We start from the raw sequence: 18,801 nt of genomic DNA on the forward strand, positions 1-18,801 counted from the left end.
TTTTTAAGGTTGAATCGATTGGGACTAAAAAAACCTCGATCAGTTCAACCATTGCTGAGATATGAATATCTCACCTCGTTTGAACTCGCAGTTTCGCGTAATATAGGTACTACCGTGCCTCTTGATGTAATGCAAAAATCGATTTCGTAAATAGTGAGATATAGTGGAGCAAGAGGGAATGCCTAAGAAAGAGCATGTATAACTTTTTTGCAAGAACTATTCTTTATCTTTTTCTTTATTAGTGATCATTTAATTTTCACTTTGTAACACACCAACTACAGTATATCTCTTTACATACAACCGTTGTAGATGACCGTTCGATAGTAGTAGGCACCTGTAAAACTATCCTCGTATCTCGGCAAGAACCAGATACTTTAACCTTTTAGGTTATGTCATGTGACTGTTCTCCTAGAAGTTTATTATTAAAGTAACAATCACGAAATTGCTTGTGAATAATAAAACAAACTCACCTTTCTCATTTTGCATCCAAAATACCCATAAACATATTGCAGGATACCAGAATATGGTCCATTTCCACGACTTCGGGCTATTCGAGCGACTATTCACGTTTCGATAAAGAAACGGGCAAAATCTCACATTACGTAAATCGGAAGAAATAAATAATGCTCGATGTATTTAATATTATTTGTGGAACTGTTAATGTTGCATAACAATAATATATTTGTGAATCATTAGATTCATGTTATTTTTAAATAGAAATGTATTTATAATATTTCATGAAAGTCTGTAATAATACTGCAGTAATTAACTAAGCATATGATACATTTAATAAATAAGATGGATTTTGTTGTATAACGCAAGACCAAATAACACAAGAAAATGAGTGATAAATTTACTACTGAATGATAAAGTAGTTTACAATTAGCTACTGGCATTTAAATATTGCCATAATCGTTAAAGCCAGTGTAATTAATTGCGTTAACAAAATGCGTTGTTTCTGTTTTACTCTTTTTTTTATCTAAATTTCTTATATTGCATAAAATTATGTTTAGCAGTGGCTGAGTAATTTTCTGAAAAAATTTGTTTCACACAGAAATGAAATATATTTCAATTTGATAGATCACTCGCACGTATGTGTTTACCGATAAGGTAAACACATGTTACATATGATGATGATTTAGTATTGTTTCTCTCTTTAAACATATAATGGTTTAGTATTGTCTCTCTCTTCAAACATATAACATCATATACTATTATCGTCGTTAGCAGTGATTTGTCGAGAAGGTAAGACGATAATTTTAACTTATTCTTTTAAGCATACTAATTCTTGGAACAAAAGTTTATTCGTGCAAATTCGATATATATGGCAAGGCCCAGAAAGCTATAAATGTTATTCTTCAATTTTAGAATACAATAAATGTTCTTCACAAAATTATCATATATACTTTCAAGAAACAGGCACCAACGAACGTTATTTATATTATGTGATAATATTATTTATTCATTTTCGCAGCCCAAAAGCACCCTTATGTTTTTTGATAAAGTAAACAATATATATATATATATATTGTTATTGCATATATATATATATATATATTCTTTATTGCAAATAGCAGCAGGCAGGAATTCAATTGTGAATTTTAATATATTATTTCTTCCACATGAATTCTATATTAAACTTTGTATTGTATATTTAAGATAACGTACGTTAATGTTCTGTTTCTGACCTTAAATATTATTGCAGACTTGCTTCTTTGTTACTGTATGTAATTGCGGTCGAAATTTAAAATTGTATTTGTTAAAATAATATGTATACTAGTGACTTATTTTGTTTTTCTATTGGATTTGTTTTATTTTTGTATAAAATAAGTAGAAGATTAAAATAACTGTTTAGTTTAAATGGGAAACGTAAATGTACGTATATATATATATATATATATATATATATACATATATATATATATAATTATATATATATTAACATATTATTTTTTAAATGAATGTTAATCTTTTTAATAGATGTCAATATTTCTGTTTTGCTACAAATTGTTTTATATTTTTAAATTGTTTTAGATCTTTCCTTCTAATTTGATAAAAATCGAAATTAAAAAATGATATATTTCATATGCACATTTCATATATACTTAATAGATTCTTCATATAACAACTTTTTGATACAGATATTTGACGCAAAAATGGGAACGATATTTTATAAATTATTCTTCTGCGTGGTCCTAACGTTTACCGCCATGATGGCCGTTGATTCTACTTTCAGGGATGTCTATAAGCTTGCACAATACTGCTCTCCTCTTGATTGGCGTATACCTATGGATGAAGTAGAGCCAATAAGATACAACATTCAGCTTATAGTAAAGCCGTTCATAAAAATGTTGTTAGGCAAAGCTGATATCTTGATTGATATAAAAAAACCAATAAACAGGATAATTCTAAATGCATACAAATTACAAATTGATCGTGAGCATACAATAATTACTAAGTTTGAACCAAAGATAGTTAATGCTACGTTCACATTTGAATTACAAAATTTTGTATATTGTGGTAATGATATTCTGATTCTGTCTTACAACACAAACTTCATTATTGGACGATATTCCTTACATATAGAATACGCTTCTAAGTTAGATAAAAAAATAGAGACATCATGTATCCATACATACGGATTGAGGGTAGTAATGAGTAAGTAAATTCAATATTGTGATCGTGCTATAAATTCGCACATATCATTATATACTATATTGACTATCGATTAATGTTTACATACATTGATGTATTAATAGGATTTTTCATGTAATTTCATGCAACTAAAAAATTTTCAAAATATTCTTGAAACATTTATACGTGTTTCATACGAATTATAATCTATTTAATATCAAAGAAAAATTTCGAAAAATTCATCCTCAGCAAAGAATAATATTTCGAGAACTTTTTATTCGATTTACAATGACATGTTGTATATAACAAGTAGTAACGAAGTAAATGTATTAGTATATATAATAATTAAAAAAAATAATGCATGAAAATATAGACAATGTAATTCGTATCTACTAAAAATAATTAGTTAGTTTCTGATTTTAATTTTTAAACATAAAATTTCAATTTATAACATAAAATACATTAAAAAACCAGTAACATATTACGGACTTTTCGCTTGATGACCGCATAAATTATAATATTTCATATTTGTAAAAGAAGTAAATCTTGATACAAAAAATTGATATAATAAAATATCAGAAGATCTATTTTATCTATATTCTTAAACTACTATAGTTTTTATGGCAATACTTTACTTAATATTTCTATTATTATTATATTACTATTACTATTATATATATAATATTATATATAAATTATACTTCTATTACGATTAAAACTTAGTAAAAATCTACATACACGCCAAAAGAATTGAATAAATGCCAAGTAAACTTTTTAGACTCATATGTAGCTTTGAAACTGTAGAAACATTTTGGTATCATGATTATTGGAAGAAATATATGAAATTGAAAAAAAGATCGGAATTATTCTTCAAGATATTTTGCAAATATAAAATGTAATATAATTCTTGTCAAGATATCTTTAGAAAATATACTATCATATATTTTTTCTAAGCATGTTAAACATGTTGTAACCTTTACATAAAGAATAACGTATAGTGTCTGGAAAGTCATGCAATATACTTGTAATATAAAACGCAATATGAACGCGCCATTTCTGTGAATGTATACAGCTACTCATGTATCTATGTTACATATTCAGTAAACATTAAGTACAGTAACATTACATCAGTGTTATATCATCCCGTACAAGGATGTAACTGCTATGAGTAACATGTATTTTGTGCCTTTTATATTGCTGAGAAAATGTATAATGACATTAATGTAATATCACAATTACTTAATGGTTCTTGCGATAACAATAAAAAATTTGTCTTTATTAAGTATCTCTTAATAAAATGTAACAGGTTTTTATTCACAAATCTATACACACCGAACACTACACGAAGATTATTTCCATGCTGGGATAATTCGACATTTAAATTAGTCTTCAACATCTCAATTAATCATCCTATAGAATATACGGTTTTTTCCAATTTACCTATACTGAAGGTAACATCTAGTGAATTTGGCACACATTGGACGCAATTTCAAGAAATCCTATCTATGTCCACTTCTCTTTTGGCCATAATGATGGCCGATGATATTACGAAGGATCCTAAGAATCGCGACGTTCATTTTATGTGGCATAAAGTGAAGACAAAATCAAATAATAGAAAAGCACTTCTATACGCATACGAAACGATAGAAGCAACGTGGTTGTATCTTACCATGAAATTACAATTACATGCGAAAAGCATTATTCCAAAAATAAATCATGTTGTACTTCCAAATAACCCAATGAGATCCATAGGAAAACCCGGACTTATTATTTACAGGTATATAATATATATGCTTACAATTTTCTTATTTAATTCTTTTGCAAGCCGATATGTCGGCCTCATTTGTTTACGTTCAGACTATCTCTCTTCTGAGTGTCAAATGGCACATACATATTAAAACGGCTGTCGCATTTTTCGTACATATTTGTGGCTGGTAATAAAAGGGTTAAACAGCAGACAGATATCTCTTAATATGATAAAACTTGATAACATATTCGTATATATTCGCTAAAGTTGGGTATGACGAAAAAAAGTATGCACAATTTTTAAAAAGCAAATTTAATTTTAAGACGCCTATTACTCTGTAAGATTATGCCGACTACAAATGTAAGATGAACTAAAACCCATTTATCATTCTGTAATATATAAATAATATCATATTATTTTTGACATAATACGTAAACTATATAAATTATCGTAATGCTTTTAATTTTATTTAAAAAATTTTTTTAAAATAGCAATTTTGTTTTTTTTTTGATGAGATATGCAATTTCAATATATTGCCTTCCGAAAAAAGGTTACAATTTTTTATTATAAGGCTTGTTAGTTTTGTTTAATTTCTTTCTTATTACTACAATAATTTCACACAATAATGAAATACAGAACATATACACATTCTCACCATACATATTGCAACGTGAAATGAGTTTCTAAAGTTCATAAATTACACTAGTAGAATGCGATCTTGGATATGGAAAAAACATACGTTGTCTTCGAAATTTTACCTATCAGAATAAAGTGTTTTAAAATTTTCTTCCAAAATAATATTTCCAAATGATAATTTGCTTATAGCTCAAAAAGAATATAAGTTTAGTATGTATATGCATACTTTAACTTGTATATAAGTAATTGAAAGATTTTCAATGAAAATAATTTCTTTTTTATTTTATAGGGAAAAAGATCTTAGGTATAATATAATTTCAGATTATCCGGGTCGTTCAATTGATGTTAGAAAATTAATAACATATGAAATGGCGCGTCAAATATTCGTTGGTATAGTCGGCAAGAATATGAAAACTGATTTTTGGATAAACGAGATACTCGCATCATTCTATAGTTATTATATTGTAGATCAGGTACTTTATGTCACCAAAATTAATAAGACGCAAACCACTTGCAGTTAGAGCCTCTTCCTGTAAAAATATTTAAGCACTCAAAAATATATTTGATATCAATTGCGAAATAGCATTTATTTATTCTGGCCGCGATGGTCACGATGTGTTGTTTTCAGAGACAAAATCAGAGATTAATGGACTTGTTTGTAGTTCAAATTATACAACCAGCTTTTGATAGTGCCGTTGTTATGGAAAATGATTCAATTATACATAGAGCTAAGAAGATGCTAGTGGAATTGATGAACTACTTTATTCTCTCTTATATCATAAGAAAGGTGAGATCTCTCAGTATATGCATAATATTTGGATTTAAATGTCCGCCCATTCATTTATTGGTAGAGCTCGTTAAATTAAATAGCGAAATCCTTATTTTTTTGTATACTTTAGATCACTTTACAAAGCTTGTCCCATAGCGTCAATTGCGTGCACAATCTTACTTCTTTAATATATTTCTTTCTTTTTTAAATTAAAAAGTATCTTTATTTCTTTTATCGATACTTTACGTGATAGTTTACAAAATGATAAGGATTCTGCTATTTATTTTAACGAATTTTATTTGCGGATGAGTGGTTGAACACTTGAATTGAGATTCTGTAATAATCTTTTCTGTGATAATTAAGCGATTATTAAACTTGATTTTCTGTTTAATTTTAAATTTAATTTCTTTTTAATTTTGTGTTTTTTATTGATTAATTTTCAACATTTTATAAATATTTGAGCTCACTTCTTCAAAGAGAAGAACAAGTTGAAAGTTTTAAATTGTCCCTCTGATAAGAGAAGTAAACTGTAATGTTCCCATAATATCGAAAACAAATCCACAAAGAGTACAATACTAAATTGAAAGTCAGGTCAAGTCTTTCTCCATATTATGAATACTGAATATTAGATGATTATTCGATTATCCCATAATTAACTTATTTTCACACGTATTATTATCCTAGCATTCGGTTTACTTCGTATGCTGCTTAATATAGTCACAAAGGAAAATTTTGAAGAAGCAGTTCAGAGATATGTATACACACGGTGAGTATAAAAAATTGTAACTTATACAGGATGGGGGGTTATAAGTTTACAACCCGAAGTGTGAAGGTAGATTAGGTTAAGACAAACATAAAAGTTCCATACCGTTTTGCGAGATTCGCAATAATTATCGAGTTATTAATGACAGAAATCTGAGGAATGGGAGCGCGCCACCATAGATGATTAGAGAAGCGTTGCAGCTGCTTAGGCCGCAGCACGGCCTAGTCGATCCAGCAACTCATGGGACTTTTGTGTTTGTCTTAACCCTCTATGTCTCCACGAGCTGTAAAAATTGTTCTAACACACTACATGCAAAACCTTGGAAACAAAGATTAATAGTTTTGATACAATTTCTTTCTATTAATCTTGTTGAAACATAGATTTTAAATGGCAATGAAATATAAATTATTATATTGTTATTTTTTGACAGAACCAAGGACTTGTGGAGTATTTTGGAAGAAGTCTATCCTAAAACACAAGATCGCCAATATACAATAAAAGAAATAATGAATTCATGGTTAACATTAAAACATCAACCTGAATTGCATATTTTAACTGATGATGATGATGATCCGATAGCAAAATGCGCTATAACACCTATTTTTTATCCTACTGAATGGAAGTTACCTTATATTTATTTTATGCCATCAAATTTTAGCTTCTACATTAAGCCGAAAGTGACCTGGGTGAGGCGGAACGATTGCTTTATTCCTGTCCCGAAACCACATCAGTTGTTTATAGTTAATTTAAACCAATCTGGTAAGAATAAATTGTTAGAAACCTTACATTGTTAGGACAATTCTACAACAATTTTACAAAAATTCAAGCTATTGATATTATATATTCATTATATACGTGCATTAACAACTAGATGTGATCTACTTGTATAAAGGGTATCCGACGTAATTCGTACATCCCTTCTTGTGCTGGTGAAACTCATCAAACGGGACGAAAATTATTTTACATTCTGCAAGCAATTATAATAATTATTAAGAGATTAATTAAAGAAAATTAGCGAATAGGTGATGTTCATTACCTCATATTCATTCATAATAAGTTCATTAGGTAAAATCTCTTCGCAAATATTTGAATCTATTAATAATTTCTTGACAACGATAGGTAATGTATGATAGGTGACATACAAGGTATAACATCAACATATACATCAATATGACAGGTTACCTGCCTATTCGGACAATAATGTAACTCTGCATTATCGTCGGAATGGGTGCAAGCATAGACATAGTATATCTAGACTGCGTGTGCAAGGAATGGGAATATAACTCACGTAGAAAAGGATATATATGTTTTTACTGTTCGTTCTCTCTTGCACAGTCCCGATGGAAGGGGTATAGGGGAGGCAGTTGCTGTACAGTGCTGTACAGTAACCACCGCCCCTATTCCCCTCCCATCGGGACTGTGCGAGAGAGAACGAGCAGTAAAAACAGAGTGCTTCCTTTTCTATGAGAGTTATACCTCCACTCTTGAAATTTGGGAGAACGCTCAGTTTAGATATACTATGTCTATGGGTGCAAGCAATCCGTTATCCTGGCCTATATGTTGATGTTACGAGGGCAGTCTGAAAACTTCTCGGCCTGACACATAGATGGCATTAGAAACTGTCAAACTATAATTGGAAAGTTATATTGGAATATAAAATTTTATTTCGATCTGTCAAGTCATTCGAATAGTAGCACCAGTTTAATATTGACGTATCACTGTCTTTTTTAAAATGGAAAAAATTGAATATCGTGCAGTGATTAAATTCTTTGTTTTGGATGGTTTAACACCAACAGAAATTCATCCGAAATTGTTAAAAGTGTATAAGGATGCATCATTTTCACTTTCCACTGTGAAAAAATGGGCTGTTCTTTTTAAATCGTACAAGCCTCGAAGATGATCCACGCGAATGTCGTCCAAAAACTGCTACAACGCCACAAAACATTCAACAATGATATGGTGTTAGATGATCGGGGAGTGAAATAGCTGAGGCCATAGGCATCTCAAAAGAATTGGAAATCTTTTGCATGAAGAATTACATATGACAAAGCTTTGTGTAAAATGGGTGCCGCATTTGCTAATAATCAAAAACACATTCGAATGCGTATTTCTCAAGCGTGTTTGGATCGTTTTAAGCAAAATAAAATGGATTTCAAGCGTCGTTTCATAACTGTTGATGAAACTTGGATTTACCACTATACATCAGAGCAAAAAGAACAGTCGAAACAATGGATTGAAGCCGGTGGAAGTGCACCAAAGAAGGCAAAGACGGTTCCATCAGCAGGAAAGGTTATGGCAACAGGTTTCTGGGATTACAAAGATGTTTTGTTGATCGATTATCTTCAGAAAGGTAAAACAATTAACTCTGAATATTATTGTAACCTTTTGGATCTAAAATTCTTGGATGTAAAAATTCGTGAGAAAAGACCTGCTTTAAAGAAGAAAAGAATCGTTTTCCATCAAGACAATGCACGTGTTCACACAAGTATTTTGACAATGGCAAAATTCAACGAATTAAAGTACGAATTGCTTGAACATCCAACGTATTCACCAGATTTGGCTCCTTCTGTCTATTATCTGTTTCCAAACCTGAAAAAATTCCTGGTTGGAAAGCGTTTTACATCAAATGACGAAGTTATTACAGCCATGGATGGATATTTTGCAGATCTTCCGGAATCACACTTTAATAACGGTATTGAATTATTGGAAAAACGTTCGAATAAATATATTGAAGTTTCAGAAGATTATATTGAAAAATAAAACATTTCACGGCAAAAAAAATTTTCTTTCATTGTTAAGCCGAGAAATTTTCAGATAACCTACGTACAACCGGCAGAAACCTGGTTTCTACTTGGTCAGTGCAAAATGTGTTGATAGTTGTTGCAAAATTTATGCAATGTTAGAGGATTTGCTTGATCAATTTAAATGATTTTCCTGCACATGAATGTTGTATCTTACGCATTGCGTCGAACATATTGTACGTTGTAAAATTCCTGACGGTGGATTATATGTCACGAAACATGCAATCGCTTCTACGGAAAATTTTCACAAGGACAATTTGTGATTGAGCTAGAAGCGAATCAATTGTCCAGAAACATTTCTCTATAAGAAAAATAAAAATTATTTTATAAACAAACTTTATTTTATGAGACAGGTTACTATCGTGTTAAATATCCACGCAATTACTGGGATGAGATTGTCTCTTACTTAAAGTCTGACGAGTTTACACGCATACCGGTTCTCAATCGCGCCCAACTGATCAACGATGCGTATTATTTTATGATAACATACACATATAATGCATCCTTCTTTATGGATCTTATTAAATATCTAAAACAAGAGAGGGATTACATAGCGTGGTATCCTATGTTTAATATTATGTTCTACATGTCCACCGTTCTTAAACTGTCATGGGCTTCACATGTGAGAGTAAGTAAAAACACATTTCATTAACATCATCTCTCTGTTATTATTTAATGGATATAGTTACTTAAAAGAAAACATGAAGATTTGAAATGGAAATTTGAAAGATTTGAATAAGCACTTAATTTTCATATTTAAGAATATTTTATATTTATAAATAAAAAATAAGGTTTTTATACAATATTATACAATGCTTCTAGGAAAGTTTTGCGGAAATCCTAAATAGTCTTCTTAATGCAGTGGGATACCAACCGAAATTAGACGACAATAGTATGACGACGCCGTTAATATTATTAGCGCGGAGGTGGGCATGTAAGCTAGGTGTGCCAGCGTGTACAAATGCCGCAACTGCTGAGTTGATACATTATATGAAGACTAACTCATATAAAAATGACTTGAACAAGTAATTCCTTTTACAATCGGCACATTCTTCTTACATATTTGTCTCATATCTTTTGTTCGACGTCTTATAAATTATGTAACTAAGTAGTAATCGGAAGTTGAAATTTCGTTATAAATATTTGTTTCTATTTACAAATATCTTAGGATTTCGTCGATGTCGAAAGACTGGGTGCTTTGTTCAGGATTGATGGCAGCAAGTATAGAAGTGTGGTTAAATTTTATGAAGATAGACGTAACTTATAAAAATATAGAATACTTGTCTTGTGTTGAGAATTCAACGATTATTATACACATTTTGGATTTGATGTTGGAAACGAATAAGTTTGATAAAGTAATACAACCTATAGGACAGATATGTCGTTATGTTATTAAAAAACATGTGATGAAAAACCCTGTTCTACGATATGTGATAAAGAATTATGATAAATTATTAGAAAGGTATTCCTTTTCGAATGTACGTTATTTATTATCGTAAAATGTAGTTGAGTCTATTAATACTAAATCAAACTTTTTATAATATTGCAGATTTCCAATTGATTTTCGTGGCGGCCTTTTATTAAGCGATATGATTCTAAACGTGTATGAGGATGATCAACTCACATCGGTAAATTTCATAATGTCTAATTTTTTAATTATTTATTCATCTATTAAATAATTTTGTTTATTCTCTTTTTTCCCTCTCTATGTTTATTGTGTATATTAATTTGTTTCAAGTATTAAAAAACAAGAAATGTCGTATGTAATATATCATTATCTCGCAAAACTAAGCTGTTAAAATTTAATGCTGATAAATTTTCAATTATTTGTTTCAGGTAGAAAGTTTTGCACGCAATAAATACGTACGTTTAAAATCTGAGAATGATACATTATCTTTGTCCTTTAAAATGTTGTTGCAGACATGGCGAAAATATTTAGGGAAAGTAGATTATAAGTTTAGAAACTTTTTAAAATCAATATAATCTGCACATTCAGCAGAGAAAGGGAGACATATATATATATATATATATAATATGGTGTAATTGAAATATTACAATGGTAATCATCATGATAGTTACATACCATAGAGATTATATGACTTTTGACTTTTTATAACATCAAATTTTTATTTAAAACATACATTTGATATATTGAAATAAAATAATATATTCTTGCATAATTAAGAGTATGAGTAATTATTCATTCAGTATGTTGGAAAATATTTACGAAGAAGATAAATATTACGAAAAAGAGAAATATTATGAAGGGAACGAGATTATTATAAAAGCGATTTATGTAGAAGAACTGGTGTATATACTTTGTAACCTTTGAACTATACATGTTCATGTAGAATAATTGTTATGTTATTGTTATTAAATAAATTATATTGTTTCATTATTTCGGTGAAAATATTTTTACGATCTGAAAATATCCTTGCGAAAACATTATTACGAATGTTTTCGTATGTATAAATTTTAACTGTTAGTTTAGCTGCAACTATTGTAAGTTTGGAATAAAATGTAATAACCCGATTAAGATCAAAGAATAAAATAAACAAGAAGGGTCATGTTTCAGGATAACACAAAGAAGCAAAGTCTTTCTCTGACGGCTTATAATTAGTAATTGATATCTGAAAATTGTCATTATGATTATGATCAATATTGTCATTTGCAATCAAACACATACTTTCTCTTTCACATTCTCTATCTCATCTAGATAACTCGTAACTATAATTAATCTAAATAACTCATCTGGATAACTTATTGCATAATATATTGTTTAATGGCGAACGTGCAATTTTTCCAGATAAATCGCTTCAATTACCAATTTTATAGATGTCGCCTCGATAAATATACTCGTACGCATGTACGCAACGATACAAGAGGCGTCTCCTATGTATAATCAGTCTATTTAGCCATTATTTACTTCGCACATATATAACGATAATAACTACTATTATTGTTAGTTAGTTGTAAGTAAATTAGTTGTAAGTAAGTCCGTCAAGATATAATAATCGTAAGTTATTTTTTTCTTGAAGCTATAGGTAATAATAGTTAAATGTATACAATTAATTATTAACCAATAGTCAAATGTATATAATTAATTATTGCAAGAAAATATTTTCGTACAGCATTTGTTTGGCATGTAAGGCGATGTACATTAAAAGTAGAAAATCTAAGTGTTTTTTCCAGATTTTAAGACACTATAAATATTTTCTAGGAAATATATATAACCCTCGCTTTTTCTAAAAACGAATATGATAAACGTGGACATTTATACTTGAACATATCATTTTTGCAGTTATTAATAACACACGTCTTTTTTACTGAAGTAGCTATTTTTTATACAGGTGAATGTTTAAAAATTCACAACATTAATTTCATCTAGAAGTTTTCTGAGCAATATAACGTCAATTTTTCCTGATCAGAAACGTTAAGTAATAGTATTGAAGACATAAATAAAATTGAAACAAAGCAAGGATTTTCACTAAATAAACTTTGAACGACTAAATGGATAACGAAAATATTATTTTCAATAAACTTCAAGTCTTCAATTTAATTAAATTTTAATTTAGAGTTCAGCTACAACTGTTATGATAAAAATAGACCAGTGATCATGAACAATAATTTTGCTCATAACACTATGACACTGGATAATTTTAATAAGAAAAGGTTATCTCCAAATTGCTCAGCGAAATTTTCGATAAAATTAAGATTACAAACACTCTATATATCGCAGATGAAATCAAATGATACAAATATGTATTTTAACATGTTCAGTCCTTAGTATAGTTTGCGTTTTATTTTTATGTTTTATTTTTATGTTCAAGATATCACACTCAAGTGTTCTGTCTTTTGCGAGTGACTCATTGTCAATATATTATCAAACAGTTTTCTTAACGAATATTGTGTGTAGATGCCACCGAAATTCCAAATTATATTTGTCAACAAGATATGTTATTATTAACTGGTTATTAATCTAATTTTATTTTTGTTCATTTTCCACGAAAAATTATTTCAATGCTCGTTAAAAGTATTATCTTTACATCCCGCATATTATGTACATATTATAACTGTGACTTTTTCTAATCTCTTTATCTCAAACCATACAAACGACATTGTGTTTATATTGTGTTCTGTACGGTTTTTGTTTACTTAAGTGCTTTTCAAAGTATGTATAAACAAGATGATTAAATATAACTGTATATATATGTATAACTATATATATATATATATAGTTATATATATATGTATATATATATATATATATGTATATATATATATATACAGGGTCCTCAAAAAGTCCGGGAACGCTAAAATATTTCGAAAAATATGAAAGATACGAAAAAATATTTGATACAAAAGTTGTACGGTTTAAAAAATCTATTTAATAGTCATATCAGTTTGACCATAGGTGGCGATCCTAAGGTCATATGAAGGTTAACTTTGTTTTTTTAAATGGAATGCCTAATTTTTTATTGGAAATTCTTGTAGGTATCTCGAGAGCTTTCCAAAACACTATAATAAAGTCATTTTTTATTAAGTTCTTTTCGAGTTATGACGCTTGAAAGTTACAGTACCGCTGGCATTAGCATTACCTAAAGTGTACCGTGCGATCAAAGATGCTTCTCGATCCATATATGATATATTACCTCTTTAGATAGACAGCGCTACCTGTTTTGTCTTTCTTACTCCACTTTTCTGTCTTGTTATAAAAGATATTAAAAGAACGATATTTTAACACAGATAATTGTTTTCACAAGTACTGAGTAGTTTTTACAGTTAAAAAATAAACCATTCGTGCATATATTTGCAGCTGCAATGGGGGTGGTATTTTTAAAGCTATTGTTAAGTATCGTCCTCATGATCACCTTGGCATTGGCTGATATACATCTCAAGGATATCATGAATTGCTCGCTTACAACTGGTCCTTCATCAATCACTAAAGTAAAGCCAAGGAAATATAACATTCAACTTACGATAAAACCGGAAGAAGGAATTATATTAACTATGGTTGAAATTATGATTCATATCAAAGAATTGACGACAAACATAAATCTGCATGTACGTGGTATGGAAACGATTAGTCATAACGCAGAAATCATACCGGTTCAGTCAACATTGAGTCATCATTATCGTGACCGTAGATATAAGCCTAATAAACTGTTGGACTTTAAACATTGCAAAGAAAATGACATTTTAATCATAATTTTTGAAAGAAACATAGATATTGGACAATATTATTTATATCTCGAACTCATTTCAATTTTATCTAAAAATGAAAACAATATTTATTTTCCGTATTCGAGTGAGTATAATTACCGGTAAGTAAATGAAGAAATATTACAATCGCATAATAAAATTGTCATTTGCTATATGCTATTGTTCAATATTCCGATATTTTCTTTATTACTCAAAATCGGCTATTGAAACACAGATTTTATAATAAGCGTATTTTACAAGCATATACTAACATGTTATTTATCTAGATTAAATGATTACAGAAGTTATTTTAATAATGGTTCTTTCTTAAAATCCAATAGGCCCTTTATCACGAACCTATATACACGAAATGCGATACGAAGTTTTTTTCCATGCTGGGACAATCCGACAATAACAGCAATTTTCAACATTTCAATCAATCATCCTATATATTATACTGTTTTTTCGAACATGCCTATATTAAGGACGACTGAAGAATTGCAAGGTGTACGATGGACGTATTTTCGAGAAACTCCATCGATGTCAATATATCTCTTAGCGATTGTAATAATCAGTAATATAACAACATATACTAGCTATCAAGGCATCAATTCCATGTGGTTTCAAACAGATATATGGAAAACGTTTAAATACGCACATAATATAGCATATTCAGCCACAGTCTATCTTTCTGCATACACAAATATAAGAACGTTAAGCGTTTTTGAGAAACTTAACTATATTATCGTTCCTAATGGACTGAATGGTATGATATCTGCAGGAGGACGCCAGCTCGTTCTTTATAGGTACTTAACATACATTCTTAAAATATTAATATTTTATATAAATTGTTAACATCGGAAAGAAACTTGAAAAACGTAAATTTCGAGAACATATATTTGTATCAAAGTTGACAGTATTGAGAAAGAATATTTATATTCATAAGAACAGACAAAATCAAATACGAAATACGGTGTTTTATAAATTATATAAATTACTAAGAATAAACAAACATTTTTATAAATATATAAATATATGTATGACAAACTACATGAACTATATACTTTTTTAAAATGTTTGGTGAAGAAAAATATAATAAATTTGCTTAAAAATACGTTTCTGTTTCACATATTTCCGTAGAATCCTAGGTGTAATAATTCTGATATTGATCTAGTTTCTACGTATAATTACATATACACACGTACATTAAGCCTTTTATGCCTTAAGCTAATTGTTAGTTATTTCACTCAGGGCTCATAAATAATTCTTAATTATAATAAACAGGGATCTTAAATTGTACATGTTAATAACGACGAGATTCTTTGAGAAAAAACATATTTCTATTTGATTTACAGAGAAGAAGATATTAAGTACGACGAAGCTTCAAACTATTTTGGTCGAAATATTAGTGTAACGACATTGGTAGCTTACGAAGTGGCACGCCAATGGTTCGTCGGTTTTGTCAGTTTGAAATTAGAGAATGACATTTGGATAAACGAAATCTTAGCGTCGTTCTACAGCTATTATATTACAGCTCAGGTTATACCTTGTTCAGAATCAAGTCAGAACTAGTAAAACACAAACAAATTTCTTTTGCAATTAATATATATTGTTAATTTAGCTAAATTAATCTATTAAAAATACTTAAGAACTGGTAAATATTTTTGATAAATATCGCGGTAATACTTTGTCTTTTTATTAATTTGAACAATACCAATATCATTTATAATATTAAATTGGTATTAAATGTGATAAATTATATTTTCTTTTTCTTTTAGATACAAGATATTGAAAGATTAACAGAATTATTCCTAGTTCAAAATTTACAGACTGTACTAAATATTGATGTTTCTTTAGAGCCGAAACCTATTATGCATAAAGCTAAGATGGATAATGGAATTGATGGATTACTTTACTCTCTCTTATATCACAAGAAAGGTGAAACTTCATATTTAATTAATCATAATCAGTCGGTTAATTAATCATTTTAAGTTATATGAATTTTATATATGCATTTTTATATAAATTATTATAGCATTTGTACTAATACATATGTTACACCACCTTCTTACTCCGGAAATTTTTCAACAGGCAATTGAAGAATATGTAAAAGTGAGCCGGTGTGTATGACTAACATTATTATAATGAAATCTTATATTTTATCTTACTTGAAACGTAATTATAAGCGTATTAGTATAGTTTCTCAAAATCCCATTTATATATTTCAAACATTATAAATTATACGGAATAAATGTAAAGAAATACAATTCTTTATTAAATTTTTAACTTAATTTAACTTTAACGTTATTAAATTGATAACTTAACTTAACTTAACTTTAACTTTATTAAATTGATAACTATATGAATCAGTTCAAAATTTAATAAAGAATTGATATATATATGTATATATATAAATTTTAGCATATTTTAATTAAATATTAGCAAGAATATTGAAGAAGAATATCGACAACGTTTAAATTTTGTAATTATAATTTAATTGTTATTGTTTCACGCCAGTACTTATAATTTATGGACCATTATGCAAAAGTATTATAATCATGAAAACAAGAGCAGATATACAATAAAAGAAATCATAGATTCATGGTTAACGACAAAGTACTACCCTGTACTGAGCATCCAGAGTAATAATCGTCGGCGCATAATATGCTATACTTTTGATAATTCTGACGATTTGGCTAAATGGAAGATACCTATAAATTATATTACAAAATCAAATCTCACTTCTTACAATATCACAAATATTATTTGGTTTGGACAAAAGCAAATGGATATTATTAATGACATCGATAGAGATGATTTTTACATACTTAATGTAGGACAAATCGGTATGTGTAATCTAATCAACTTATCACATTTTGTTTAACACTTTCTATGACATATTTTGCGATTTACTTCATAATTCTATCTTATCTTAGAAGAAAACTACACCTAGTCCATACATATAATTATAATAGTTTAATAATTATAATAGTAACAATATTTGTGTAGAATATTTCGGACTATTGGTAATACGAGTTATGTACAGTAGAGTATTTTATGTTATCTACTTGCGTGTGTATATAAAAACACACACATATACATGTACATATGCACATGTTATATAAAGGGCATATATTATTAAATATATATTAATTACATAATATAATATAACTATATTAATATATACAAATTAACGTACATACATATGTATTATATGCATACGTTTTGTAAAGGAATTTGCCCGTTATATAAGCCTCAAAAACCGTTCAATCGTTCTTTTTAAAAATGTTTACAACGTTAATAAATAATTTGATGATAGATAAATGAAACGTCCAAAAATATTTTTTGGTAAGCACAATTGAAAATAACTCATGTACCTAACTTCTTTCATGACAGGTTTATATCGCGTTAATTATGACTACAGGAACTGGTTAATGATTTCCTCTTATCTACAGTTTGACAAGTATTTAAATATACCTGTTCTCAATCGCGCTCAATTGATTAGTGACTCGTATTATTATGCGGTTAAAGGTGAACTCGATTCATTTGTCTTCATTGATATCATTCGATATTTAAAGCGGGAGACGAATTACATAGGGTGGTATCCTATGTTTAATATTCTGGATAATATGTCGGTTTATTTAAATTATTTAAGAGCAAATGCAACAGTGAGTATTTAAATTCCATTGATAAAGTTTCTTTGCTATATTTTTATATACATGTTTACCTATAAATCCTAAGAAATAAGAAAATATGGCACTCCGTGTGCAAATCTAAAAGTGATTTGCACATTTGGTGTTTACTTGCATAGAAATGACATCTTCATAAATAAGAAGATATTTATGCAAGATTTATGTTACGTAACGACTTTCAGAAGCAACATTTTCTAAATATCCTACATGGACTTCTTCAACATGTAACATACGAAGAAAGTGCAAAGGAAAACCATATGACAAGTACATTAAGATTATTAGCATTAAAGTGGGCCTGTAAACTTGGTCTTTGGAACTGTAGAAAAGCTGCCAGTAATCAATTGCAAAAGTCTATCCATAATCCTGAATTGTACGAGTAAATTTTTTTAATAATTGTCACTTGTTAATTTTTATTAGTTTTATATAATATCTCTAGTGTATATATCATGATGGATGAAATATCTAGTTGAGAAATAAGATCGAGAAGTTTTTCTTATGACTGTTTATTTCTTTCACGTATATCATAGAATTAACCTGATGTGGAAAGACTGGATATT

General features: G+C 28.8%; 3 protein-coding genes across 7 annotated transcripts in view; 2 read left to right on the top strand and 1 right to left on the bottom strand.

The window, feature by feature from the left end:
- The window catches only part of spri (Src homology 2 domain-containing protein sprint), a 251,680-nt gene that overhangs the window by 178,955 nt on the left and 53,924 nt on the right, over positions 1-18,801 (bottom strand). The gene's annotated exons all lie outside the window — the stretch shown is intronic.
- LOC105189915 (glutamyl aminopeptidase-like) lies at positions 1,061-11,355 on the top strand. 3 transcript variants are annotated; one of them, XM_025298050.1, is made up of 12 exons: positions 1,061-1,245; positions 2,142-2,658; positions 3,941-4,411; positions 5,339-5,490; positions 5,646-5,804; positions 6,471-6,552; positions 6,980-7,308; positions 9,704-9,978; positions 10,173-10,375; positions 10,519-10,812; positions 10,900-10,978; positions 11,187-11,355. In XM_025298050.1, the coding sequence occupies exons 6-12, from the start codon at positions 6,488-6,490 to the stop codon at positions 11,331-11,333; spliced, it is 1,392 nt and encodes a 463-aa protein (XP_025153835.1). In that variant the 5' UTR covers positions 1,061-1,245; positions 2,142-2,658; positions 3,941-4,411; positions 5,339-5,490; positions 5,646-5,804; positions 6,471-6,487; the 3' UTR covers positions 11,334-11,355. The 3 variants fall into 3 exon arrangements, with proteins under 3 accessions (XP_025153835.1, XP_019700103.1, XP_025153836.1); XM_019844544.2 differs by having other exon boundaries at positions 5,339-5,804; XM_025298051.1 differs by having other exon boundaries at positions 4,086-4,411; positions 5,339-5,804.
- On the top strand, positions 11,751-17,490 carry LOC105189925 (aminopeptidase M1-A). Its single transcript, XM_025298046.1, has 7 exons — positions 11,751-12,366; positions 14,167-14,674; positions 14,894-15,358; positions 15,908-16,091; positions 16,331-16,490; positions 16,588-16,672; positions 17,070-17,490. The coding sequence occupies exons 2-7, from the start codon at positions 14,172-14,174 to the stop codon at positions 17,434-17,436; spliced, it is 1,764 nt and encodes a 587-aa protein (XP_025153831.1). The 5' UTR covers positions 11,751-12,366; positions 14,167-14,171; the 3' UTR covers positions 17,437-17,490.

This window comes from Harpegnathos saltator, unplaced genomic scaffold (genome assembly GCF_003227715.2).
Source record: "Harpegnathos saltator strain DR-91 unplaced genomic scaffold, Hsal_v8.6 scaffold202, whole genome shotgun sequence".
Classification (NCBI taxonomy): domain Eukaryota; kingdom Metazoa; phylum Arthropoda; class Insecta; order Hymenoptera; family Formicidae; genus Harpegnathos; species Harpegnathos saltator.